The sequence below is a fragment of the Eptatretus burgeri genome, chromosome 10, assembly GCF_056783735.1.
Source record: "Eptatretus burgeri isolate ZD-2024b chromosome 10, Ebu_testis_v1, whole genome shotgun sequence".
Classification (NCBI taxonomy): domain Eukaryota; kingdom Metazoa; phylum Chordata; class Myxini; order Myxiniformes; family Myxinidae; genus Eptatretus; species Eptatretus burgeri.
In genome coordinates, this window is record NC_140970.1 from 18,256,971 (window position 1) to 18,284,774 (window position 27,804).

General features: G+C 46.8%; 1 protein-coding gene and 1 long non-coding RNA gene across 5 annotated transcripts in view; one reads left to right on the forward strand and one right to left on the reverse strand.

Moving 5' to 3' along the window:
- Positions 1-404: 404 nt before the first annotated feature.
- On the reverse strand, positions 405-23,718 carry LOC147018022 (uncharacterized). 2 transcript variants are annotated; one of them, XR_015062219.1, is made up of 4 exons: positions 23,200-23,718; positions 9,810-9,991; positions 9,087-9,522; positions 405-4,026 (listed from the first exon to the last, which is right to left on the reverse strand). It is a non-coding gene; the product is annotated as an uncharacterized LOC147018022 (long non-coding RNA). The 2 variants fall into 2 exon arrangements; XR_015062218.1 differs by having other exon boundaries at positions 9,087-9,991.
- A 1,162-nt stretch (positions 23,719-24,880) lies between these two features.
- Positions 24,881-27,804, forward strand: part of METAP2 (methionyl aminopeptidase 2) — a 45,502-nt gene continuing 42,578 nt past the window's right edge. For 2 of the 3 annotated variants that reach the window (XM_085897239.1, XM_085897237.1), the window contains exon 1: positions 24,881-25,104. In XM_085897239.1, coding sequence (XP_085753365.1) covers positions 24,939-25,104 — 166 coding nt within the window. In that variant the 5' untranslated portion in view covers positions 24,881-24,938. The remainder of the gene's footprint in view (positions 25,105-27,804) is intronic. The other variant, XM_085897238.1, reaches the window with a different exon arrangement.

Below are 27,804 nucleotides of genomic sequence, written 5' to 3' on the forward strand. Positions count from 1 at the left end.
ATGGCAATACCGTGGTGTAGTTGTCTGTGTGGACATCTCTGGCGTGAAGAAGGCAAAATAAATTAGATGATTACAATGAGTAAAAAATGTTTCTAGGTTCAAAGTAATGAATCGCCACATCACAACAGGATGGCCAAGAAGTATGCATGCTCGCCCTCAGCTATCTAGCCTGGGTTTGAATCCAGACTCTGCTATAAGCTGTCATCCCGGTGTTTCACAGGCAGGGTGATTCATCAATGTGTGTACCCTCTCTCGGATGGACGATAAACTCAGCATCACATCTGCCAGAATCCCCTCCCCCTCCACACTTTCCTCCCCTCTCTCTTCCCAACCCTCCCCCCCACTCTCTCCCTCTCTCTCTGACACCTCCCCTCTCCCACCCCTTCCCCTCCCCCAAGCTCGCCCTCTGTTGGGACTGTAACATGCATGAATCAGATTCGGAATCATCACCATCGAAGGGAATCTCAACACTAGCATGCTGTCTCAAGAAGTCACGTCCCAATATCACTTCAGCACACAAGTTCCGCAGGACAGTAAGTTTCATATCGGAGTAAACACAGCCTCCGTAGATGAGTTCCACATGGTAGTATCCAAGGGTCTTTGTGCAGAGGAATACAGAGGCCATGGAGACTTTACTCGTCGATGGATACAGTTTGAGATTGAGGGACTTCATAAAACATTAATTCACAACTTTCTGAGCAACAGTGCCTACAGAAAGTATTCACATCCCTCGACTTTTGTCAGATTTTGTTGTGCTACAGCCTGAATTTAAAATGAATTTAATTTTTATTTTTTGTCACCGATCTACACAAAATTCCCCATAATGATAAATTGAAAACATGTTTTTAGAATTTTTTTTACAAATAACGAAAAATGAAAAGCTTAAATGTCTTGCGTCAATTATTATTCAACCCCCTGAGTCAATAATTTGTAGAAGCGCCTTTGGCACCAATTACAGGTTCTCGCCTTCCTCGGTATGTCTGTATCAGCTTTGCACATCTGGGTTTGGGGATTTTCTCCCAATCTTCCTGGCAGATTTGCCCAAGCTCTGTCAAGTTGGATGGGGAGTGAACAGCAATCTTCAAATCTTTCCACAGATTATCAATGGGATTCAAGTCTGGATCTTGGCTGGACCACTCAAGGATTTTCATGTTCTTATTCTTAAGCCAATCCAGTGTTGCTTTGGCTGTATGCTTGGGGTTATTGTCCTGTTGGAACGAAAATCTTTGCCGCAGTCTCAGGTTTTTTTTCTCACTCTGAAGCAGGTTCTCCTCAATGATTTGCCTGTATTTGGCTCCATTCATTGTTCCCTCTATCTTTATAAGTCTCCCAGTCCCTGCCTCAGAAAAGCATCCCCATAGCATGATGCTGCCACCACCACGCTTCATGGGAGGGATGGTGTTAGATGGGTGATGAACTGTGCTCGGTGTCTGTCAGATGTAGTGCTTCGCATTCAGCCCAAAGTGTTCAATTTTCGTCTCATTAGATCACAGAATCTTTTTCCTCACGCTCTGCCTTTCACGTGTCTTTTGCAAACTCCAGGCATGCTGTCATGTGCCATTTTCTCAGGATTGGCTTCCGTCTCGCCACTCTCCCATAAAGCTGAGATTTGTGAAGTGCTGCAGAGATTGTTGTCCTTCCAGCAGGTTCTCCCATCTCAGCCAAGGAACTCTGTAGTTCTGTCAGAGTGGTCATTAGGTTCTTGGTCACCTCCCTGACCAAGGTCCTTCTCGCTTTGTTGCTCAATTTGGTCGAACAGCCAGCTCTAGGAAGAGTCTGGGTAGTTCCATTTCTTTATAGTTCCTAATGATGGAGCTCAGTGTGTTCTTGGCAACTTTCAACACTCTAGAAATTGTTTTCTACCCTTCCCCAGATCGATGCCTCCTCACAATTCTATCTCGGAGTTATATGGAGAGGTCGTTGGACTTGGTAATTTCTGCTCTGACATACACTGTCAACTGTGGGACCTTGTATAGAAAGGTGTGTTTCTTTCCAAATCATGTCCAATCAATTGAATTAGCCACAGGTAGACTTCAATCAAGTTCTGGAGACATCTCAAGGATGATCAAAGGAAATTGGACGCATCTGAGCTCCATTAATTTGGAGTGTCATAGCAAAGGGGTTGAATATTTATTGCTGCAAGACATTTCAGCTTTTCATTTTCAATTGATTTGTAAAAATTTCTAAAAACATGTTTTTACCTTGTCCTTATGGGGAATTTTGTGGAGATCAGTGCCAAAAAAACCCCAAAAACTATCCATTTTAAATTCAGGCTGTAACACAACAAAAGTCAAGGGGTGTGAATACTTCCTGAAGGAACTGAACGTGTGTCTAGAAGTGCATTGATAGTCAGTCTGTTGACTTGTACTTTCAGAAGGGCTTTGGAGAGGCATGCAGGAGATGCTGCTGAAACTGTTGCATGTAAGTTCATTGCAGCAGAGGTGGATTTGGAGATGAATGATTCGCAGACTTTTGAAAAGTGACCTTTATTGAAGCGAAGATCGCAGATTACACAAACATCCTTGGAGCATTTTCTCTGAGGATGTTTATTTTATCCGCAGAAGAAACATTTTGCGGTCAAAATGGCAGATGGTGGTTTGGCTGTTGCACAAGCTGTAGCTGAGACATCCAAAGCCTCTTGGATACCAGTGTATGATGTAGCAGCCATTGGGATTGAGGGTGCATGGTAAGAGTCTGCTTGCTTTTGGGACAACTCCAGAGTGTGGACCTGGTCAAAGGAAGACTGAAGATTTAGAGTCTTATTCTCCAAGAGTCGCTGGCGATTATGAGCAGATTGCAGTCCGTTGATGAGGAGTCTCTGACTGAGTCATCATGACATTGTGTGGCTGTTACATCACAGAAGTTAAAATCTTTGCTGAGTTGCTTCAGCACTTTGAGTTGGTGGTCTAGCTCTTTCAGCATCTCAGCAGATTCCTGCCTCCGAGTGATGAGGAGGTGTCTTGCAAATATCTCATTCAGCGTCTTGAGTATCTCTATAGCACCTTGGTACATTTCACATTCCGCTATGTACTCGTATACTGGCAGTGCCACATAATTGACAAGTATTGCTAGTTTGTCAGGAGTACGAGAACCAATAGCTGTGAGAAAGTTTTGGAATTTCCTGTGGCATGGCTTCATTTCTTAGCTGCTCTGCTCGAGTTGGGGTCGGCATCGAACGGTTTGGGTCAAAGGAATTTATCCGTGGTTGAAGGTATCCAGTTAACGGTTCACAGTTGAATAAATCGAAGTAGGTAAAGTCTTAGATCTGAAGCATGGCTTTGTTCAACTGAATGAAGCAGTGAAACAAAATAAATAAAAGCACGAGCTAACAAAGTGACGGCAAAGAACAATATTACAAGACAAAGGCGAAGGCCGAGAAATGAGAGATTATGTGATAACAAGTACTCATTGAATATCAAGTTTGAGTTCATATCACACATTAGCCTCAACTTGTTTCCCATGGCGGTAAACTTGCAATTTCTCAACTCCTGGCCAGTTTGGAAAAACTCATTGTTGCCTACTTTAATATAGATCATTCATTCTCAAATCTACTGCTATCTATATATACCTCAGTGAGACTTTGTGCTGTTAAATGCTCTGTGCTGTGCTCATATTGCATTGCACATTCATTTCTAGGTTTCATTTCTAGTCCATTACCAACATGCCAATGCACTGAGTTGGTTCCTTGTTTGTGCATCATGCAATCCAGAATGGAATTGCAGGCATCAAAGAATGTCGCAAACAAGCATCACACAACTTAACAATGGCAATTCATTGTTAAGGAGAGAATACCACATACACAAATGATATCGCAATAACAGCACTTTCATGTTTCCTGTGTAATTTGCTTGGATAGCTCTTTGTCAGGAACCAATGCAGAGTCAACTCAAGACTGCTGGAGTCAGCTGGAGGACAAATGAATGGGCACCAAATACAGGCTTGCCTCAGGAGTTGCGTAATTCCTTGTCCCAGCAGACTGATGGACATTCCAGGACAAAATCATGCAGCAAAACCAAAATGGGCGACCTTGATGTATTCATTTGCATCCAATAGGATGAATGACAGAGAGAAAGGGGGTTTGAGGGAGAGATGAAGAAATAAATTATTTTTGAAAAGAATCTTGCAATGATGAAGCATTTGATAAAACCAAACAACTCATTTGGCAACTTTCTAAATTATATTCTGGGGCCATCTATTTATTACATTCCTGTACTCATGGCAAAAGGTTGTTGCATATGGGTGGGTGGTCAAGGAAATTGAGATAGGGAAGTGAGGAAGGATGATAGAAATTGAAAGCATTGTGGGGAGAGAAGGAAGGAGATGGGTTAAGTTTAGGGAAGATAAGGAAAGATATTTATGGAGTATAGAAAAATGGTTGAGGAGAAGGGTGGGGAGGGGAGGGGGAGTTGAAAATTCCCCCAGATTTGCATGTATAATATATACATAGACAGCCTCTCATGAATATCTTCACACTTGTGGCAATAGAATTTTGATGAATTCATATGTAGACATAATCTTTGTTTCCTGCTGTCCCTCCTAGTGTTCAACAGTACACACTAAGATTTCCAACAACAATGCTTGGAGCCATGTTGGGCAGTGCATGGCTCAATTGTGTGAAAAGGTTTGAAAATGGTAGCCTTTACTGCTCAGGAATTATGTCAGAGGGGCTGGCAGGGTGGCCGAGGCAGTGACTCCCAAACTTTTTTATGTCCACACCTCAAAATTTGAAATCACATTTGCCTTGTGACCCAAATGGTAACGGTGCCGACCATAAAAATTTTCGGAGAAAATGCTTTCGATGTGAAGAACCCCTCAAAAACTGGGATTTGCGAGTAGTTGGCAAGCTGCCAATGTTTCAATACAGTATATCGCTGTAAGATCAAGCGGTGCAGAGTCGTCCGCGATCCATCAGTCGGCACTCGTGACCAAGTTCGAGTCACAACCCTGGGTTTGGGAACCACTGGCCGAGAGAACCTCAAAGAGTGGAGGAGCTCCTTGTGAGTCAAAGGCCGTCCATATCTAGTGCCCAACTGTGTCTGCGGACGTCCTGCAGTTGTTATTTTTAATTAGGACGTTAGTGGCAGGATTTGCACTCCGGCCACCGTAAAACCCTTCATTCCGCAAGACATACGAAAAGCACAAAGAAATCTGAAAACCCACTCTGTGGGAGTACCTCCTGTGGAGCTGCCCTCTGCAGGGTAGCTCACCGGATGACGGGATTGGGGCAAAGCCTTCGGGCCCTCAACTCTTTAATGAAAGGAGGAAAACCATAGGGTAACCTTCCGGGGTCAAATTGTGGTAGCATGTGCCGGGATGGTGCTGAGGTGTCGTCCACGAGAAGGTGGTCTCCTTGGGTTATAACCTGAGGCGGTCCATTCGGGTGGGTACCTGGAATGTCCTATCCCTAAGAGAGGATGATCACCTGCCTGTTATCATCTGAGCTCAAGCGTTTGGACATGGATATTGCAGCGCTCTCTGAGGTTCGGAGACCGAATTGCGGCGGCATCATGGTGGGGTGGTTTTACCGACTATTGGTCTGGTCGCTCTGATGGTTGCCTTGCCCAAGGAGTTGCTGTCGCTGTGCCAATAAGCTGACTCCAATGATAATTGAGGTAATACCGGTCAACGAGCATATTATAAAAATAAGGATTTGTCACTCCTTGTGTATCCTTTCCCTGGTCTCTGTATATGCTCCAACTGAGGCGAGTAATCTCCACCATGAGGGACACATTCTATGCCACACTTGAGTCTGTGGTTGATCAGTGCCCCGGGCAAGATACTCTTCTAGTCTTGGGGGATTTCAATGCATCGACTGGAACTGAAAGGGATGGTAATGAGACATGTGTTGGTCCCCATGGGTCTGGAACTGTGAACCAGAATTGCGATAAGTTCCTTGACTTTGCAAGAAGTCATGGAGTGGAGGTGGCTGGTTCATGGTTTCAGCGTCCACAGGCTCATCGCTGGACTTGGTATTCTGACGCAAGTGGTGTGGCAATGTAGATTGACCATGTGCTCGTTGATGGTCACTGAAGGATGATCCAGAACTGAAGGGTCGACCGGAGTGCTCAGTTCCTCAATACCGACCACAGGCTTGTTGAAGCAACTCTGAAGTTGCAGTTTAAATCCAGGAGGATGGTACCATCCCAGTCTAGGTTGGATGCTGGCAAGCTCAGGGATGAGAGAGGGTAGCTGTGGAGTTTGCAAACAGGCCGAGTTGGGATTTGGGGGGCCTGGGTGCTTTGGGGAATCCTGAAGAGTTGTGGAGTGCCATTCAAGACCACCGTCCTTGATGTTGCCAGTGGATGTCTTGGAACTCACTGTAGGACGAAGAAGAATTTTGTCTCTCAAGGGACACTGGATACCATTGACCAGTCACAGGGCCAGGTTGAATGGCAGAAATGAGCTGTTCAGGGAGCTGAGGCATAACACTGTATATGTGCTAAGGGTGGACAAGGAGGCCTACGTGCGAGGAATCGATGAGGGAGTCGAGCATCACCTGTGGTCAAGTGATTATCGTCCTGTTTACAGGTGAATTCGCACATTACATTCCTCCAAGCCCATCTCTCGGTATACTGCAGTTTGAGCAGATGGTGGTAGGCTCTTGACAGAGGAGTCTGAGGTGAAGGCCCGCTGCGCCAGTTACTTTGAGCGGCTGTACCAAGCTGATCCACCAGCGTCGAGTTGGATGTCAGGGATGTTACTATCCCAATTGCTGACCCTCCAATCAACTGTGATACATCTTCGCTTGTGGAAACACAGGTTGCGGTGAACCACTTGAAATGGGGTGAATCTCCTGCGATAAGTGGCATCCATGCTGAATTTCTCAAAGCTGGTGGAAATGTACTCGTGTCATTGCATGCAGTTCTGTGCTCTGTTTGGAACAAAGGCATCATCCCAACTGACTAAGAGGGGCCTTGTTGTCACTCTCTGGAAAGGGAAGGGTGATCACCAGGACGGCAACAACTCCCGAGGGGTGAGGCTGCTCTCAGTGCTGGGCAAGGTCTTTGCTCAGATAATTCTTGATTGAGATCGCTCCCATCTGCTTGAGCACCAGCATCCGGAACAATCAGGCTTTACACCAAAGATGTCGATGATTGACCGTATCCTTGCTCTTCGTGTCCTCACCGAACGCAGCTGAGAGTTTTGGCAGGGGCTGCTTGCATCCTGTGTTGATCTCTGCAAAGCGTTCGATTCAGTGAATCGGGATACCCTCTGGAGGATTCTTGGTCTTCCTGTGGTGCCACCAAAACTGATCAATCTGATGTGTGAACTATACTCTGGTACTGCGAGTGCTGTGAGATGTGGTGATACCATCTCTAACTTATTTTCAGTTGTTACTGGAGTTTGTCATGGTGTGTACTGGCCCCCACACTTTTTTTTCAGCGCTTGTCTGGACTGGATTCTGGGGAAGATGTCAGAGAGATCAAGCTGCAGTGCATCGTTTGGGTATGTCAAGATCTCTGACCTTGATTTCCCAGATGAGACAGTCATCTTTGTGGAGACTCTGGATATCATTTTGGAGGCCCGAGAGGTGCTGATTGAGGAGTTGGAGCCACTGGGATTACGAGTTTCTTGGGTCAAAACTAAGATCCAGGCCTTCAATTACATCTTGGATGCTGCTATATAGTCTGTACCTGTTTGTGGTGAGAACGTTGAGGTCACGAAGAGATTCACTTTCCTTGGCAGTGATATTCATGTCTCTGCTTGCTATGAGCCAGAGGTCAATTGGCATCTGGGTTTGGCCTGGGGAGTCATGGATTCACTGGATCATGGGGTGTGGTGCTGTGTCAGTACCTGTGTCGGAGGTCGAAAGTCCGAGTCTTCAGGTCTTTGTTGCTTCCAGTCTTGCTCTTTGGATGTGAAATTTGGACTCTGACCAGGGATATTAGATGGAGACTTAATTCCTTTGGTACCCAGTCTCTTCGGAGAATTCTTGACTGTCGCTGGTTGGACTTTGTGTCCAACGAGCGGTTGCTGAGAGAGACTCAAATGAGATTTGTTACCTGCATAGTCCATGAACATCAGCTGCGGCTGTATGTACATGTGGCTCATTTTCCTAACGCTGAGCGTGCTCACCAGATTCTCGCAGTGAGGGAGCATCGTGAGAGGAGAAGGCCAATGGTCCGACCACGTGCCTCGTGCTTGCAGCAGGTTGATCGGCATCTCAAGGAGACGGGGATGGGCCAGGCATTTGCCTGTGGGATAGCCAGATGCAGCTCCCTGGAGTGGACGTGGACGCAGCGACGTGCTGCTCTGGTGCATGCTCCCATGCCTGACCTGATCTCACTATTTGGGAGTATAAACTGAAATGAAAAATTTACAAATGGGTGTTCTTGTTCATGAATATCATTGTCAAACTCGCCATCACATCATTGCCCACTAATGAAATTGGCCATCACCTCATTGCTCTGGTCAGAAAGAAGTCCTGATCCAATAGAGCATGTTTGAGACATTCTTAATCATAGAGTTAAAATAATGGATCCTCCTTTGCCGACTCTGGCACAGTTGCAGGTTGTTGTGCACCTGGAATTGCAAAGCTCACTTTCGATCATTCCTAGTGACTTATTCAGGGGTTGAGAAAGAGGGTTGTTGCAGTTATTCGTTCTAATGATGCGAACACATTATTGACCTTTTGATACATTCATTTCATGATGACATAATTCAATGTCATCCATGACTGGTCATGAGCCCTGCATCACATGATGTGTTTGCAACAGCCCTGTGATGAAGTCATTTGAGTTTTTGGTGTAAAACAGTGTCATTACAGACATCCTTATTTTGTGATTTAAAAAAAAAAAATCAACAAAACCTCTGAAGTTGTCTCAAGTTATTTGTTGAACCTGCATACTTTATCAATCTATGAGTTAATTACTGAAAAACACAACGGATTCTAAATAATTTTCTTGGTTATTGTGATGGTCCAGAACACAGCCCATACTTAAGTTCTTTACACGTGTATATAAATAAAGGTGGTCAGTGACATTAAAAGACATTTATTGTAAAAAGGAGTTGATGGCACTGTTTGGGAAAAGAAACTGAAATGCAAAATTTACAAATGAGTGTTCTTGTTCATGAATGTATCTCACCTTGCAATCTCTGGATGCAGAAGAACCATTTTCACACAGTAAGGTACTGGAGCTTCAAGATTCCTTCAATCGCAACTACAAAGGATGGGTTCGGAGGACACTTTTAACTGTACTGGATCCCCTTGGCTTGCAGATTGGTTTATTGGGAAACGAAATTGCTGATTTGAGACTTGCTAAACAATTGTTGCTCGAATCCATGAATTGAATTCCCTCTGAACATGGAATTTTGAGATTTTTGTATATTGGTGTGAGATGTTATCTTCTCTTCTTGACAAGACAATGCCTCCTCCTATGGTCTCCTCAACTCATCATCTTCATTGTGCCTTGCTCTTGACAGAGCGTTGGTGCTACCGAAGCAGTTTCTGTCCAAAGGTTTTGCCAACTCGTTTGCCGTTGTCTTCGCAGCAGTCAGTCGAGGCAGTAATTTGCAATTAGCCTGCACTCGTGAAGCGAAAAGCGTGTTGAAGCAATCGGCTGTGTACATAGGTGTCTGCATTTTATTAAGAATATACATCGAAAACCGTTCAACAGGGAAGCTGAAATTTTCCCACGTTTTATATGATCATTTGATATCACGCATATTGAGCGTACATCGAAAACCGTTCAACAGAGGAAATTAAAACTTTACCACATGTTACATGACCTTTTGATAGAGCACAAATTAATCGTATATCGAAAACCATTCAACGAAGGAAATGGAAACTTTACCACATGATACATTACCATTTGACACAGGTCAGATCAGGTATGGCAGCATGCACTGGAGCAGCGCGTCGCTTGACCACAGGTGATGCTCTACCTCCTCACAGATTCCTCACACATAGGTGATAGGCCTCCTTGTCCACCCCCGGCGCACGCACAGCTTTACTCCTCAACTCCCTGAACAGGTCAGCTCTGCCATTAAGCTTGGAGGAAAGTGAAACTTTACCACATGTTACATGATCATTTGATATAGCACATATTGAGTGGACATCGAAAACCGTTCGAAATTAGTTTCATTATCATTTTTATCGCTTCAGCCTTGATTGTGCTCAGCTGGTGAAAAAGCAAAGAAGAAAAAGATGAAGAAGGAGAAGTACAATTTAGCGTTTTAACGATCTCCGATTTATAGTCCATGGGCCAGTAGGGTTGGTTGTGACCATCTGGAGGGAATAATTCTCATCGTGATTTCTGGCAAGGTATACAACCCTAGCGTTAGACAATATGTGGTAGCATTGCATTGGTGGTAGCTTTTTGTGTGTTATCACACTGTTTGTATGCCTACCCTTAAATAAGCTTTTGTGCAAAATGGCCAGTACATGGTAAAATATCCTACTTCAACTTAACAGCTTTTTTTTTTTTAATCAGTCAAACATTAACATTGAAATTTGTCTCACCTTTTGCTAGGATCATTTGCTTCTCAACAAAAAGTGTGAAACATGCCTAGTTTGAAAGGTATGTCATTGGTGACACTTGTAATATTGTTGCGGTTCTCTGACCCGCATGCATACAACAGAAATGTGTCCCAAGACAGTTATTCCATTATTATATGTGTAGATAGTCCCTTTCCTTTTTTTTTTTTTATACCTTGGTCGAGGCTCGTATGAGAGCTAACACACAACTCACAGCAAGGAGGCATGAGACAAGAGGGGCGGGAGTGGAAGAGACAAAACAGTGGGGAACAGACACATTAGGTGGACTGTGGAAGGGAGAGGGATGGGGATGGGACAGGGAACATGGCAAAGAGAAGATGGACATTACAGGGACTTTCAGGAAGGAAAGCAGGAGAATTGAAGGAAGTGGGCTTGGGTGGATTATCAGGGGTAGAAAAGATCGAGGATTTGGATGGGGGAAGATAAGAGGTGGTGGTGAACAGCTGTTTTGAAAGCCTGGAGGGAAGAATGGGAAAGAATAGAGTGAGGAAGTTTATTCCAAAGGCGGGAAAAAAGAGGAATGAAAGAGTGAAGATGAGCAGTGATTCGTGATTTTGGTAGTTTTACCAGAAGGGGGTTGTTGGCAGACCTTGAGCGCCCTGTGGAAATGTGGTGGGGACAAATCGCAGAGAGAGCAGGGGGGCAAGGCTGGAGAGGAGTCGGTAGAAGACAGAAAGACCACCGACCAACCTGCGGTGATTGAGTGAGAGGCCCAAAGACTCAGCTTCATTGCGGGAGATGCCGATGATCTTAAATGCCCTGGTTTCGACAGCGTGAAGCCGAGAAAGGTGGGGGGCAGGAGCACCAGCCCAGAGGGGAGAGCAGTACTCCATCAGGCTACGGACAAAAGCTTTGTAAGTGGTCAGGAGCTCAAGAGGGCCGAGGAAGGACTTTGCACGACGGAGGATTCCCAGTCGGCGACTGGCTTTTGAGGCGAGGTTGGAAATGTGACTTTCCCAGGAAAGGTCATGGCAGATAGTGAGACCCAGAAGCTTGAAAGAAAAGACTTCTTCCAGAGGATTGTTGAGAAAGTGGATGGGGGGTTTTGTAAACGGTCCTTTCGAAGAGACATAGTGAGAGTGTGAGATTTGTCTGGATTGAAAGACATGTTCCATGTGTTGGACCAGTTTGTGATTTTATCCAGATCTGCAGTGAGCGAAGAAGCTGCTGCTTGCCGGTCTGAGGGATGACAGATGGTACGGCAGAGGGTGGAGTCGTCGGCAAAGAGAAATAGAGGATTTTCCAGAGAGTCCGAGAGATCATTGATGAAAACCAGAAAAAGAACAGGGCCCAGAACGCTACCTTGAGGAACTCCAGCCTGCACAGGAAGAGGGGATGAAAGAACTCCATTTAGGGCCACACGTTGACTGCGACAGGAGAGGAAGTCTGCGAGCCATGAGTGGAGATGGCCTTGAATACCATGGGAAGAGAGTTTGGTGAGTAGGGCAGGGTGCCAGACTGTGTCAAAAGCACATGATATGTCCAGGGATACGGCTCGGATTTCCTGTCTGGCATTGAGGACCTCCATCCATTGATGGGAGAGCAGAAGCAGCATATCCAGGGTAGAGTGACCTGGTCTGAAACCAAATTGATGATTGGAAATCAAGCCATTGGAGAAGAGGAAGGATTTCATGTCTGAAGCGATGGTGGATTCCATCACCTTGCTGATGATTGGGAGAAGGCTGATTGGTCTGTAGTTACAGGGATCTGTTTTTGCACCTTTTTTATGCAGGGCAGTGATGTTAGCAGATTTCCAAGCAGATGACCTTGGGCAAATGAGAGGGTGAATAGAATAGAGAGAGGGTGAGCAAGAGCAGAAGAGCAGGCTTTGAGGACATGTGGGCTGATGCCGTCTGGACCGGTTACAGAATCTGAGTCGAGGTTTGAAAGCAAGCTCTCCACTTTGTCAAAAGAAAAAGATACAGAGTCCAGGGACAGTTGGGTGCGACTGGGTAAAGTGGGTAGAGATAGTGATGGGTTTAGGACACAAGATTTAGCTGCAAACACCGAGTTTAGACATTCAGCTTTATCACGTGTGGAATCAGCAGTGCGGCCATTTGAGGTAAGGGAGGGGATGGAGGGGGAACATACACCAGAAACAGATTTGATTAAACGCCACCAGGATTTTGAGGAGGGAGAGAGGTTTGAGAGTTCAGACTTGAGATGAGAAAGATGTTGTTTTCTGGCTCTCCTGAGGGTAGATACACACTTGTTCCGAGCTTTGTGGAAAGAACTGAGATTGCCCTCAGTTGGGTTTGCTTTCCATGAGGCAAAGGCAAGTTGTTTCAGGACAACTGCCTCGCCACAAGCTTCAGTAAATCAAGGGCGGGAGGAAGGGTAAGACAACTGAACACGAGAGGGGATAAATCTGTGCATGAGGGAGAGCAAGTTTCTTTGAAAGAATTCCCAGGATGAGTTGATGTTTGAAAAAGTAGTGATAGGAGACCAGTCTGTAAGTTTGATGGCTGTTCGGAGACCCTGCAGTCGGCTTGAGTGAAATGCCAGACTCGACGGAGTGAGGTGGTTCTCTGATAACAGCCAGAGAGATGTCCACTTTAACAAGGACGTGGTCAGAAGAACCAATTGGAGCGAAGGAAGAGCAGCAGATATTGTCAGGGAAATTTGTCAAAATCAGATCCAGAAGAGATGGAGTACCATTGGTTGAGATCCGGGTCGGGAAGTTGACCGATTGAGTCAGTCCCAATGAGTCGCAGAAAGCTTTTGCTGAGGTGCCATGGCAGGTGAGAGAGGTACCCACACCCAGCCAACTGGCGTGATGACAATTGAAGTCACCACATAAGAGGAAGAGAGAGTTTGGATGAGAAGTTAGAAGATGGTCCATGTTTTCGGATAGTGAGGTGTAGATGGAGTCATCACTGTTCGGTGGACGGTACAGTACACATATAAACATGAGGTGGGAGTGGAGGGGAAGCCAAAACCAGAGGTATTCCTGGGGGTGTGGGGGAGTGAGAGTGAGGAATAGAGTCTTTGATGAAGAGAGCAACACCTCCACCAGGACGAGGCTCAGGTCTGTCATACCGTAAGAGGGAGTAACCAGGGAGAGATACTTGGGAGTCAGACACGTCTTGGGAGAGGAAAGTTTCTGTTTGGCAGATAATGTCTGGTTTGTCAGTGGCAACCTGTATGGAAAGATCTGAAAGGTTTGAGCGAAGGCCCCGGATATTTTAGGTCCACACTTTTAATGAAGAGGTAGGGGAGGGGGCTTTGGGTGCAGGAGGTGGAGGGGGAGGGGGAGGGTAGGACAAGGGACGAGGGGAGGAGGTAAGGAGGGTTGCTGAAAGAGTGTGGGGTATTGCAGAATAGCGAGGGGAGGGGGCCAAATGAGGAGGAGAAAAGGCTCTGTGGTGCTGGGGGAGAGGGGGACAAGAGACAAGGAAGAAGGCAGTTGAGGATTTGAGGAGGTGGAGTGAAGAGATGGAGGTGAGAGGGCAGTGGAGGGAGGCAGGTTGGTGGATGAGAGGGGGGCAACTTAGAGAAGGAAGAGTGAGGGGATGAAAGGTGGGAGAAAGGTGAGGGGGGAATTTTTGAGAGAGGTGAGAGGGAGGCTTGGAGGCAGAAGAGTGGGATGGTTGCTTTGAGAGTGAGAGTGAGGGGTGAGGGGGGTGAGTTGGCACTGAAGTTGGAAAAAAAAGAATGGTTGATGGAAAGCGAGCATCCCTGGCAAACTGTGGTTTTTAAAAGTTTTAGGTAAGAGATACGATTTAACACAATTCTTGATGGATGCAATGAAGGCGAATTCAGAGAATGGAGAGAAGAAGCGCTGTAATAGTTGGATTTTTTAGGCAAGGAATGAAGGAGAGGTCGAAATGAGAGCAGTCTGTTAAAATAGCAGAAGAGTAGTGCATTGTGAAACAGTAAAGAGTACCACATGTGTGAGAGAGGAAGATGAAGCATTACAAGATCGTTTTTGTTGTTACTATTAATGTATGAGAGAGTTCAACAGATTAGGTCATGGAAGTGTAAATAAAAATAAAAAACGAGGAAGAAGACGAGTAGGAAGTTAAGAGGAAGAAGAAGAAGCAGAATCGGGAGAAGATGAGCATGTTGTTGTTGTTGTTGGGTATATATTTTTTTGAGATAAGAAAGATTAGTTGGGAGAATGGGGGATGTTTGGAAAGTGGGGAGGATGAAAATTGAAGGTAATGGGGAGGATACAAATTGAAGGTAATGGGGAGAAAAAAACAAACAAACAAAAAAAAAACGATCGAACACCGCGTGGAACCGGTAGGCCTCAAGCCTAGGCCTAGGCCTCAAACACCAGGTAAGAACGTCGACAAAAATACTCACAAAATAGCACGATTTTTGAAACAAAACCGAACTAGGAACACACAGTAACATGTAGGTGAGAAAATTAAACAGTTAAAAACGGGACAAATAACAACCGGAAACTTAACTTTGAGAACGTCAGCAGGGAGCCCCGAAGGAACCTCTCGCCGCTCCAAAACCGGAACCGGAAGTCGAAAGTTGTTTAGCGGGACAACAAGGGAGTGCGTTGCGATGATCTAATAGCTTGGTCTGCTCAAATCATTTTCTCCTTCATTTCATCCCCACTCTTCTTTTCATCTGATTATTCCCGAGGTAAATCAGTATGTGCGGCGCCACGGTGAGGATCTGCTGCACAGAGATCCTCGTTCCCGGGCGAGCCCTAAATCCGGCTTGTGTGGTGAGTCATGTGTGCTTGGCAGTGCGGGGTTGTCGACTCGAGCTTCCGATGGTCTGGGGAAAATTGCCGATTGCATTAAAAAGGCATGCGGATAAATACCTCTAAAGAGCCTGCTCGAATGGTGTTTTTCACAACACAGGAAACACGGCCAGCATGGCACCCATGCTGCAAGAAACGCGTACAGAGGCCGATAAAGACGACTTCACGCCATGTTTGGCGGGACACAAGTGTGCGGAGTAGAAGTGGCTTGTTCCTTTTTAACCTCAATATCCGACACATATTAGTGTTTGCCCCGCCCACACGCTAGTGGAGTCGTGCGAACGCGAGCGTTGGCCACGTGCATAATGGCGGAACCGCGCGCACTGTATGGAACGTGCTCGAAAGCAGACACGTACGCCGTTCGTGAAACGTGCATGGATTTATCCATGGTGATGTACCTTCGGTCCTCGCTGGCAGTGGGGGACTCTCCACGGATGGTGAACGTCTTCTCTTCTCTACGGCCAGTGAAGCTGCGATCCAGCCGAGGAATGTACAGTGCGGGCCACGTTGGCGCGCGCAAAGCGAGCGCGTCGATAGACGCTGGGCGAACGACCGAGCGGGCATGCGGGACCTTCGACCGGTCACCCGGGCATGGTCCGGGGGTTTTTGCAGGAGGATTTGCATGCCAATTTTGGTGTGGGCGATTCGTGTCATGTAGTGGGGTCGGAGCGAAATATGTTCACTGTCTGGAATGGCCTTGCTGGAAACGAAGTGAGGCGGTTTCTGGCCCAAGCTGGTGGGCCACGTGAGGAGTCGGGGTCAATCAGAGCGCCCAATTCAGGTGATGACATTACGATTTGGGGTGGCCCTCCCCCCGAGCTACAAATCCTCTAAAGGTCAGAGAAGTCCCTCTGTCTCTCTCTCTCTCTCTTGCTTTTTGAGTTTCTCCGCCTCTCTCTTGCCTCACCTCGTCGACACCGCCACGATCCGCTTCCTGCTGCCCAGACTCTGCCTCCTCGTCTCCGCCCACATGACGTCAAGCCCACCCGCCTACCTGGCCCCACCTACTACTCCACCCTTGCACTCTGGACTCCACCCCTTCTCGACTCAAACTCCTCCTTTACGATGCCCAATTCCTGGTTCTAAACTCCCTCTTCATCGGGTTTACTGTGTGTGTGTGTGTGTGTGTGTGTGTGTGTGTGTGTGTGTGTGTGTGTGTGTGTGTGTGTGTGTGTGTGTGTGTGTGTGTGTGTGTGTGTGTGTGCCCTGGTGCCTGTCTGCCCAAGTAAGACTGCAGAAGATCATTATTATTATTGTTATTAATTTTGCGTTAAGTCTGCTCTGTGTCCGCTTTTGTAAGTTGCCTGTTTTATTGTCGCACCACACGCTTCTGTTGCATTACACACAACAATAAAACTATTCACTTTGCCACATATCTTTCCTCGCCTGCTTGTAAATAAATTATTATTATTATTAGGAATGTTCCCTGCTCGTTTTTGTCTTTTCTACCATTAGTCCAGCATGGTCTGAATCCTACTTTAGCCAGGACTTTATTCCCAACGATCCATTCCTGTTAGCCGGTACGTCCTTGGCAGTGTCGCTCAGCTGCATCCTATCCGAAAAAGTGATCCGATCCGGTAGAGCAGTGTTTCCCAAACTTTTTTGAGTGAGACCCAAATCCGGGTGTGGTGAAAATCTCGCGACCCAAGCTTCAATCAGCGTCTTTTTCCACGAAACATAATATCATAAAATCAGACAACCAGCATAAATACATACTATATTAGAGCGCGAGGTGTAATTGCAGCTTCGTCTGCATGATGTCTTCGATGCGGGGCTCAATCTTGTTGAGCGCAATGCGCATGTCGTGGCCGGGGTCGAGGCGATTGCGCGCCTTGGTTTTGCTGACAGTCAGCGTCGAAAAGCCTTGCTTGCACAGATATGTGGTCGCAAACGGTAGCAGAACATTCATGACTTCGGCGCCGATTATGGGCTTTTCTTTCTTGACCGCAGTCCAGAAATCTCCAAGTGACGCTTTGGCGTAGAGTTGTCGATGGAACTCGTCGTGATGCAGCTCGATGAACTCTTCCTGCAGTCCATGGACATCCTCAGACAGGTAGTCAACCTTATCCTGGAACGGATTCCTGATCCAGTGCTGGGACGCCAGATCTCTGTCCGGGATGTAGCGATCAAACTCGGTGATCAGGTTCTCCAAATGGTTCACCAGGACGGGCTTGATCGCATCGAGCGCTCCAATCTTGTCGTCCACCCACTCCTCCAAGTACTCGTTCAATGATGGAAACGCCACTGTTCTTCCACGCTCCAGTTTCCCCTTCCAGAGCAGCAGCTTTTCCTTGAAGGCTGACAGCTTCTCGGAGAGCGTGATGATGTTTTGATCCCTCCCTTGCATGGATGTGTTCTTGCATCCAAAAATGCTTGCCTGTAGGAACGCTTTGCCATCCTGCAAAACGAAATAGGCGACTAGATCAGTCAGTGGAGTCAGTGTCAAGGCTAACTGACACAAAACACGCAACGCAATGTGGAGCAGAAAACTGCGCTGCACAGTCCAGCCAGCAAGGCAGATCACACAAAACAGCGTCTCGACTTGTCGGTCAGCCAATGTGAAGTGACCGGACTGAGTTCGTCACCTCACAAAATTACTTCGGTTTCAGAGAGAGCGAGTAATTGGAAAGGCGAGCTGGCGAAATGATTGGCCTGCAGTTAACCGTTTTGGGCGGGTACAAAGTACTGAACAGTACTGAACGGCAAGAGTAGGTAGAAACGAAAGTGTCGCTGCACCTCGGGCTGAATTATCGAGTGGAACGGTACCAAACGGCACTGTCCTACGATGTGGCGTTTGCCTTTTACCCGCTTGATTTATAAAAAAAATATATATATTTTGCCAGGGTCCTCGCGACCCATTTTTGGACCCTTCGCGACCCACGTTTGGGTCGCGACCCATAGTTTGGGAAACACTACGGTAGAGATCCGGTTCGGACAAGGCATACCGAGGGCGTGTTCCCTGGTAATTAAATCACGTGATTAATTAGGTAACCCGATTAACCCATAGACGGGAGGACCCGAGGTCACGCGGTTGAGTTATTGGCGTTCACGGTGGGTTAAGCGACCCGCCACATCACGGAATTATCCATGTGCGACGGCCTACAATTCCGGGAGTCTGCTGGGAATCGACAGAGCTTCCCCCACATAGTGGTTTTCTCACCTGACCCCCGGCCCGCAACAATATATCAGTCTATTTCCTGTGTGATAAATCATACCGCCTTTAGAAAAGTATTTGTCTATCATTTACTGTGGAAAGTAAATAAAAGTTCTGGAACAATATAATTACATGCGTGTGTAGCAAAATTATTAGGAAATCCAAAAATCTAAATTTCTTTTTTGTAAGTTGTATATTAAGATCAGTATAGCAGGCAATGTCACCCCACCCCCTGAATGAAAAAATACCTAATTTGGACGGATTTATGTAGTTTGGTCAAAATCATGATATTTTGAGTGTTGTTATTGAAGGATACTTTCCAAGAATCAAACAAAGGTAAATTGTAGCATGTTCATGAACAAGATTAATGTTTTTTCCCTGTAATTTCTCAAAAAATATAGAATTTCAGGGATTAAGATACTCAATAATGCACATATGAAGGTATCAAACACCCGTATTACACAATATAAACCAATAAGACAGTAGCAGGATGGTTAATCATGTGCAATCTGATGAATGAGTCAAAGGTGAAAATGAAACACAATCTTCTGTTGGCGGGCATAAAATTACAGAATAGAAACACAAATTTGGTGTTCCACACTAACAAAGCCATTACCTAGGTGCAATGTGTTGCTGATAAACATATTGTCGCGAATTCACGCCCGCCGGCGTGCGAGCGGCCACGTAACTCGAATCGCGGCACGTCGCCCACCGGACGGACAATTCCGTCGTGACCCTCTCGGACTAACGCCGGGAACTAGTCACGGGTGGGCCTTTCGGCCTCACCACGATCGTGCCAATCGGCCCCCCGCGTGGGATAGGGTTGTTCACCAAATTCGACCTACCTACGTACCCACACAGAGGGTAGACCGGGCGATCGCACCTCGCCGCAGGTCGACTTCGGACACGGGCCACTTTAAGCGACCCGTTCCGTATTATCGGGATAACCGAGCGGTGTTATCGTCAACCTCGACGGTTCCGATTAATTATCGGGCGTATTTAGCCCCCTACCAACCCTTTACGTGAAGCAAGATGGAGATTCAATTAAAGAAAAGACGAAGCCAAACGGGAAAAACAGTTCAATATAAGTCACATTTATTCCGCGGCACACGGAAAGCACACATATACAATTACAACAATTATGCACAAAAAGCAAATGTAAAAGAAACACAACAATTATGCACCAAAAGCAAATGTAACAAAAGAAACACAATGCAGATCTACTACCGACTACGCGAGCACACGGCAACACTTACACAGTTTTACTTTACAGATGGCGTCGACAACACATATATTCAAAAGCAAAAGAAAAAGGGGCCACCCTCTATGACAAGGGGGCAGATGGGCCTGGGGCCGAGACCGCGTGGAGCCTACCCGTCTTGTGATGAGCCGCAAAATGGCGGTGGTGCCCCAACTCCGCGCTCCTCCGCGGGTTTCGTTGGCACTGCTTGGAAAGGGGTGAGAACGGGGCCCCCTTTTCGCACTATCTCAGCGCGGGGGGAAACAAGGGGGGCGGTTGTTGATGCTCTGGGGAAAGAGGATAGCTGGCTTGCTTGGGTCCCGCGACGAGCGACTCCACTGCGCCCTCGACTGCGTTCCCGGCTTCCCCTCTCTGCAGCTCCCCGACAGAGTCCGAACCCCGACAGACCGACTCTCCTCCAGACCCGTCTTGCCTGCTGCTGCCACACTTCGCCACCGCCGCCACACCTCTCCAACTTGCCCGAGCCCTAAACAGAAACTGACTGAATTCGCCCCGCGCTCGGCGCTTTATAGTACGGCAGGAGAACCCATATGCAAATTTCCGGATCAGGATGGGCTCGGGGGTGGAGCCACGCTCGCCCATTGGACGGAGGAAAAGTGGGCGTGAACCTCCCCTGATCCTCGAATTTGCATATATCGATTCTACTCCGACGCGCCTGGAGGCGGGGCCAAATCGCCCCGCGCTTAATGATTGGAGGGATCGGAAGTGGGCGTGTATCATTCCTGATCCGACTTCCCCTCGGAAAGGCCGCTTTTTGCACCCGAGGCTCGGTGCACGTCCCGCACGAGGCCAGGACAGCCTGACGCTCGGCGCCCACAAGCGGTGTGGGAATGGCGGTAGAAGGAGGAGAGGTGAAGGTGGTGGAGGGTCTAAAGTGGCGGTCCCTGGCCACGGTGACGCTTGGAATGGTAGTGATGCAATGATTGCGAGAGCGAGTTGCGAAGGTAAAGGTCGTGGCTGTTGGCGTTGTTGTTGTTGTGAGGCGGCGTTGTGGTTGGTGGTTGTTGTGTGATGGCGGTTGAGACGTGGTTGGTTCAAAATAAAGATAGAACAGAAAAACGGCTATCTCAAAGGGTCGCAGCCCGAATGAATCACATTTATTCCCTCTAAACAACGGGTTTGGGCTAACTACACATGTACTTACAGAGATATCTCACCTACGGGACCTGAATGGTGGTTTGCGAATTTCCTCAACCACAACAATATTGTCTGATGAACCAAAGACGGGTCCTTTATAGTTTCTAAGACATCTCTAATCATATGCACTGATTGTAAGTGATATAAAATGTTCAAGATAAACTTTAAAAATCATAATTATCATCCAGTTCTTCAATAGCCTCATCTAAACTTTCCCCATCGTCTGACTCAAAGATGCATGCCTGGTTCTCACAGTCTGGCAGTCTGCACATAGCAGTGCATTTCAGTCTGTTTGACAAACACACATTTTGGCAGTGAACACTTCCTTTTACAATTGCAGGCCAATAAATCAAGGACCGCCTCAGGTGCTGGCTGACCATCCATCCAGTGCACCACCAACTGTTCAACTCCTTCTTCCTTCTCCATCTTCCATCCTCGGCCAACAGGACTTGGTACTTTTGGGTTCCTGTTCAAGACATCGTCTCCATATTGCAGCCTGGTAGTTGGCTCTTTGTGCACGTTTCACGAAGCAGTCCCTACATGGTGGAAGTTGGTGGCTCTCTATCTCACCTTTCTTAGCACAGAATAGGTCGTACCTGAGATTATTGACCTTAGTGGATGATGCCTTTGGTGCATTGAGGAAGCAAGCAAATGCCTCTAGTTTGTCCATCAATTCTCGGGAGAGTTCCCATATATGACCCAACTCTGGGAATGTGTCCTGGGTTTCCCTGTTGCTGGTCAAGAGTTTCAAGGCGCTTGTCTTCCCTTTGCCTGCAAATGCACTGACAGTGTCACATCCTGTATATGCATGCATCCCAATGAGAGCCCTACAGACATCTATGCCAACAGTGGCAGCAACCTTCATGATGTCAACGAGCCTCAACCGGGTTCTTGTTCCACATTTCTGGAACAGTGGGACTCCAATATTGTCATGAAATGCCAAGGACATTATGAAGACATCTGTGTCCTCTGAGCAGATCACTGCAGCCTGATAGCCCTCTCTTGCTGCATGAGCAGCATGGAGAAGTCAGTGCCCATCTGCTTCTTACTGTTGGCACTGAAGAGCTGGCACCTCCTCACTGTCCTGACATGTGATTCTGCAACATTTGTCATGTAGAACATTCCCCTGTAGCTTTTCTCTGTATTCTGGTTTCCTCCATTCACCGACTTAGAAGGTAATGAGACTGGTCTTGTTATTAGCTGTGCTCAAGAACCTCCTCCACTGCCTCACAATATGTGTGCCTGTGATGCTTTGCAGCTGATGGCCGGCCTCTCCACCTCGTGGCGATCTCTCACAGTTCTTGATAGAGTTGTCCCTGTATGTGTCAAACACAACATCTATTCCGTCACAATCAGCTCCTTCCCTCGGTGCCACAGACAAAACGGTTGCGGCGACAACTCCAAAAGTAACTTGATCACCTTTTACTCTTTGGAGTAAAACATCTGACTTAAAATATATTTTGTTATTTTAGTTTATGATTAAATTTTCTTCAAGTTCATGTATTTAAACATGGTATCCATGAATTAGGGTATGGGCAAAAAACTTCCGTACCACTTTTTATGAAAACAAAATCATACGTTCTGCATTGTACCAGCACTGGACTATCAGTGCCTGTAATTTGCAGACACTAAATGCTAGGCTAGTTTTAACAACTGTTTTGAAAAGCAAATAACATGAGCTACGTGCCGAACAATTTTCAAGAAGATATAGCCTATAATAAGAGAGAACCATTAGTTTTTTAATAGAATGTCTTCTTCTGTGGTACTTCTGTGGTACGCTGTGGTCTGTGGTACTTGTGGTCTGTAGTACTTCTGTGGTACGCTGTGGTATGTAGTACTTCTGTGGTACAGTTCTTCTGTGGTCTGTGGTATGGTTCTTCTGTGGTACTTGTGGTACGCTGTGGTCTGTGGTATGGTTCTTCTGTGGTACGGTTCTTCTGTGGTACGGTTCTTCTCTGGTACTTCTGTGGTACGCTTCTTCTGTGGTACGGTTCTTCTGTGTTACGGTTCTTTTGTGGTACGGTTCTTCTGTGTTACGGTTCTTCTCTGGTACTTCTGTGGTCCGGTTCTTCTGTGGTACGCCGGTTTCGGAAAAGTTTACTTTGGGATGGGATTACTTAACGTCGGAAAACACACACAAAGCTACGACCAATGCAATGCTACCACACAGTTTCTGACGGTAGAGATGTATACCCCGCCAAAAATTACGATGAGCATTATTCCCCTCGGATAGTACCGGTGGCTAAGAATGACCGGGTCTGGCTCATGGCCCTACTTATTTTATCGATCTATTTTGGCGTCGGTCCTTATCAGCCTCGGTAGTCATGAAAACTCTGGAGAACGATAATGAAATCCACCTTGTTAAGGTTTATGAATGTACTGTACTCTGTGGCAGACTTTTAAAAGTACAATTTGAACACATTTACCTCAGAAGTGTGGAGAAGATGCGATTACAAATTTGCCGCCAGAACAGTTGCCTCGCACCAATTCCTTCTGAAGACCGGACCTACGCGGGGTTAGTATTCGATGACCACCATGTTTTGTCGAAGGTGGCGGATTTATTTAATCTGGTGTTGGTGTAGAGCGGGCACGACGGGCCCAATGGATTTCTGCGTCACATTTCCTTGTGATTCCTTTGTAACCCGGCGGGGTCTCGGACGTCAACCGACGATCCAACTCGCACACAAGTCCTCCACATGAACCACCATGCAATGAGTAGCGCATACATTGACTTGTGACTTGTGCGAGCGCGTTCGATGGGATTCGAACCCAGGTTGGACAGCTCAAAAGGAGGCTTTGCACCACGGTACCTCCAAAGCGATGGGTAAACTATTTTTTTTTCCTGCTTTTACTCAATAACTACTTCAAGTTTTACCTCAGCCACTGAAATTTATTTAAAGACCTTTTCTCGAAGGTACTACGGGCTCCCCCTCGTGACTCGTGGAGGAAACGGGAAATCAAAATGGAGCGTGTTTGGTGAGGTTCATGCAATTTGAACTTTTACCTTCATCTCACAAGAGCATTGAACACTTTTATTAATGGTAGCCTTGCTGGCCGTATGATCGTATTCGGCCTGGGCCGTGGGCCACGTGCCCCGAATGTGTTTTAACCACCGAGCTCTAAAAATATGGAGGAACTACCGGCTGATGAGAGCACGTTCGCTGATGAGGCCGCGCGACCGCCATATTGGGACTCCGAACGAGCGCAAGTTCCACAGTAAACGATGCAAAAAACATTTTAATACCAGAATCGTTTTGCATTCCCCCTTTACATAATAAATGCTGTTTACTAATGAAATATACAATGAAGGAATTAACGTCAGTCGGCCGAACTTCAAATAATGACGTATAAATCAGATTCAGCTCCTATTTAAAGCTACACTGTATCTTGGGTTCCAACTATGGTAAACTACCTGCAAAACAACTTCCCACAGACAAAATGTTGTTTGTTGAATTCAACACACGCCTGTATTGTGTCGTCCTGGCAGTTGTGGGGAGTACCAAGATGGCGGCCGGGGACCAGTTGTTTGTTGTTGTTTTTTCCAAGCAAACCAGTGATCCAGTTATATTTAGATCGGTGATTTTAAGCCTTTGTCTCTGATTGGCCACTTCATCACGATTAGCCTATTGTTCTCCACATGCCGCTGTGATAAATGGTTTGTTGGGAGTGGAAGATCTGAAGTTCGATGAGGAACTCCATGTTTTCTTATCTTCAGGGGTGTGTTGGGTTTCCAAGTTTCATGTTGAGCGCTCACAAAGCGGCTTAAGCACTCAAGCAAGCAGTCCGTTAGAAAGCGTTCAGGAACGGCTGGCTTGACAAGCGCTCGTAAACTACTTCGACGACTGAGGAACTGAACACACCCGAGAAATGGTGTATAAGGCGATGGACGGGTTAATTGGTTGCCTCGCGACGTTATTTTTACTCTCGTGTGTAACATTTCTCCTTTTACGTCTCCGCAATCTATTTTATTCGATCCGCCGAGGACGAGAAGAACACAAAGCAACGACTGAACAACTACAACTACTAGTACGACTACTACAACAACAACAACAACAAAAATATTTCTGAAACGCGGCAAAAGGCGTGACGTCGACATCACGTGACTGGACCAATTGCGCAAGGTTTGCTTGGTTTCCCAGAAGACATCGCGCCGCTGAGTGAGGTGATGGCGGCGGTGCAGACAGAAGAGAAAACCAATAGGAGGATAAAAGGTAAAAGTAAGGAGGGAGTTGCCGAGGAAGTGAACGGTCATCTGGAAAATAAAACCGTCGATGGAACTAAAGAAGAAATAAGGAAGAAAAGGAGAAATAAAAAGAAGAAGAATAAGGCCGGTGAGACACGTGCTGCGTTTTGGCTTCGTCTTGGAACTTAATTCAGTGTCTCGCGTTATAATGTGTAAAGTGGGCTTTGGATTCAAGGGATTTTACCAAGAAAACTCTTACACACGAACCCGCGGGTCACGCTGTCTCCGTCGTCACGTCATGCTCCGTCCGGGGTCCGGTACCCGCGGTCGTGCCCGGTGCCCACGGTCGTGCCCGATGCCCGCGGTCGTGCCCGGTGCCCACGGTCGTGGCCGATGCCCGCGGTCGTGCCCGGTGCCCGCGGTCGTGCCCGGTGCCCACGGTCGTGGCCGATGCCCGCGGTCGTGCCCGGTGCCCACGGTCGTGGCCGATGCCCGCGGTCGTGCCTGGTGCCCGCGGTCGTGCCCGGTGCCCGCGGTCGTGCCCGATGCCCGCGGTCGTGCCCGGTGCCCGCGGTCGTGCCCGGTGCCCGCGGTCGTGCCCGGTGCCCACGGTCGTGCCCGATGCCCGCGGTCGTGCCCGGTGCCCACGGTCGTGGCCGATGCCCGCGGTCGTGCCCGGTGCCCGCGGTCGTGCCCGGTGCCCACGGTCGTGGCCGATGCCCGCGGTCGTGCCTGGTGCCCGCGGTCGTGCCCGGTGCCCGCGGTCGTGCCCGATGCCCGCGGTCGTGCCCGGTGCCCACGGTCGTGGCCGATGCCCGCGGTCGTGCCCGGTGCCCGCGGTCGTGCCCGGTGCCCACGGTCGTGCCCGTTGCCCACGGTCGCGTCCGGTGCCCGCGGTCGTGCCCGGTGCCCCTCCCCCATTCCGGGTGTGGGCTGTACTCGCGCCGTCCCCCATTTTGCATTCTCTAAGTCTTGGACGGAGGTTATGTTTTCACCCTTGTCTGTATTTGTTTGTGAACAGGATATCTCAAAAAGTTGTGGACTCGTTCAGACGATATTCCGTGGAGAGGTTTGGTTCGGGAGAAGGACAAAATGATTAGATTTTAGTGAATATCCTGATGCGAGGAAACAGTATCTTGTGATTCTTTACCATTGAGAGACGGGGCCAAAAACAATACAGTGCCTATAGAAAGTCTACACCCCCTTTCAAAATGTTCCCATTTTGTTTCCTTATAGCCTGGAATTAAATTGCATTACATGAGACTTTTTTCCACCTTCATTTCCACATGGTAACCCACAACTTCCAAGTGTAAAACAAATTCCACAAAATTCAAAACATTAACTAGAGGGGAGCACTCGGTATAGTGCAAAACCTCTGCCGCCAATACTAGGATTGGGCATACAACCATACTTTTTTGAAAGGAGTGTTTTTTAAGGCCAAATTTCACGCTGATCACGAATCCGTTGAAATTTTTGACATAGCATGATGTCTTAGGTTGGTAATGCAAAAATTCAAAATGGCCACCAAATTTACCCACTTTTCAGGTAAAATTTGATAATTATGGCTTACGAGGGCATGTAATATTAGGGTTGGGCACACATCGACTTTTTCTCTGTTGTCCCATTAAAAGGAGTGTTTTTTATGGCGATTTTTCACGCTGATCACGAATCCGTTGAAATTTTTGACCTAGGATAATGTCTTACTAAGACATCATCCTCGGTCAAAAATTTATTACATGCCCTAGTAAGCCATAATTATCAAATTTTACCTGAAAAGTGGGTAAATTTGGTGGCCATTTTGATTTTTTTGCATTTTACCAACCTAAGACATCATCCTTGGTCAAAAATTTCAACGGATTGGTGATCAGCGTGAAAAACGGCCATAAAAAACACTCCTTTCAACGGGACAACAGAGAAAAAGTCGATGTGTTCCCAACCCTACCAATACTGCTGGGTCACTTAAGTGAACCTGATATCCTATTCATTGTAGGTCAAAACGGATCAGACTTTACTGAACCACGATTGAATAAACTAACCTAGATCGACGCACATGTAGAAATGCCCAAAAAAAAAAAATCGAAATTTTTTTTTGAAAAAAAAGTTGCAGAATTTCTGGGTTTTTTTTTCTCTAACAAATTTTTTTATGGGAGGGGGTTGGAAATCACTTAAAACATGTATAAATGCAAAAAAAAAATCAAATATTTTTCAAATAGAATCAATTTTTTTGAAAAAAAGTTGCAAATTTTTTTTTTTTTTTTTTTTTTTAGACCAAGTCCAAAATCTAATGACATGATCCTTGGACTATACCTAATCCCCCCACCAAGTTTCGTCGAAATCCGTCCAAGAGTTTTTCCGTAATACTGTTCACAAACAAACAGACGGGTGAAAACAGTAACCTCCATCCATCTTCGATGGCGGAGGATAAATATAAAAAAACTAAAATATCTTGGTTGGCTGGGTGTCCACCCCCCTGAGTTAATACTTGGTCGAAGCATCTTTGACAGCAATTACAGCTGTAAGTCTGTTGGGATAGGTATCTACCAACTCTACACACCTTGATTGGGCAATATTTGCCCATTCTTCTGTTCAAGGACAGTTAAGTTGCGTGGGGTGCGTTAATGGACAGCAATCTTCAACTCATGCCACATATTTTCAATTGGATTTAGGTCAGGGCTCTGACTGGGCCACTCAAGGACATTTATCGTTTTGTTCCTTAGCCACTCCAGTGTAGCTTTGGCTGTGTGCTTCGGGTCATTGTCATGCTGAAAGGGGAACTTCCATCCCAATTTCATCTTTCTTGCAGAGAGCAGCAGGTTTTCCTCGAGGATTTTTCTGTATTTTGCTCCAT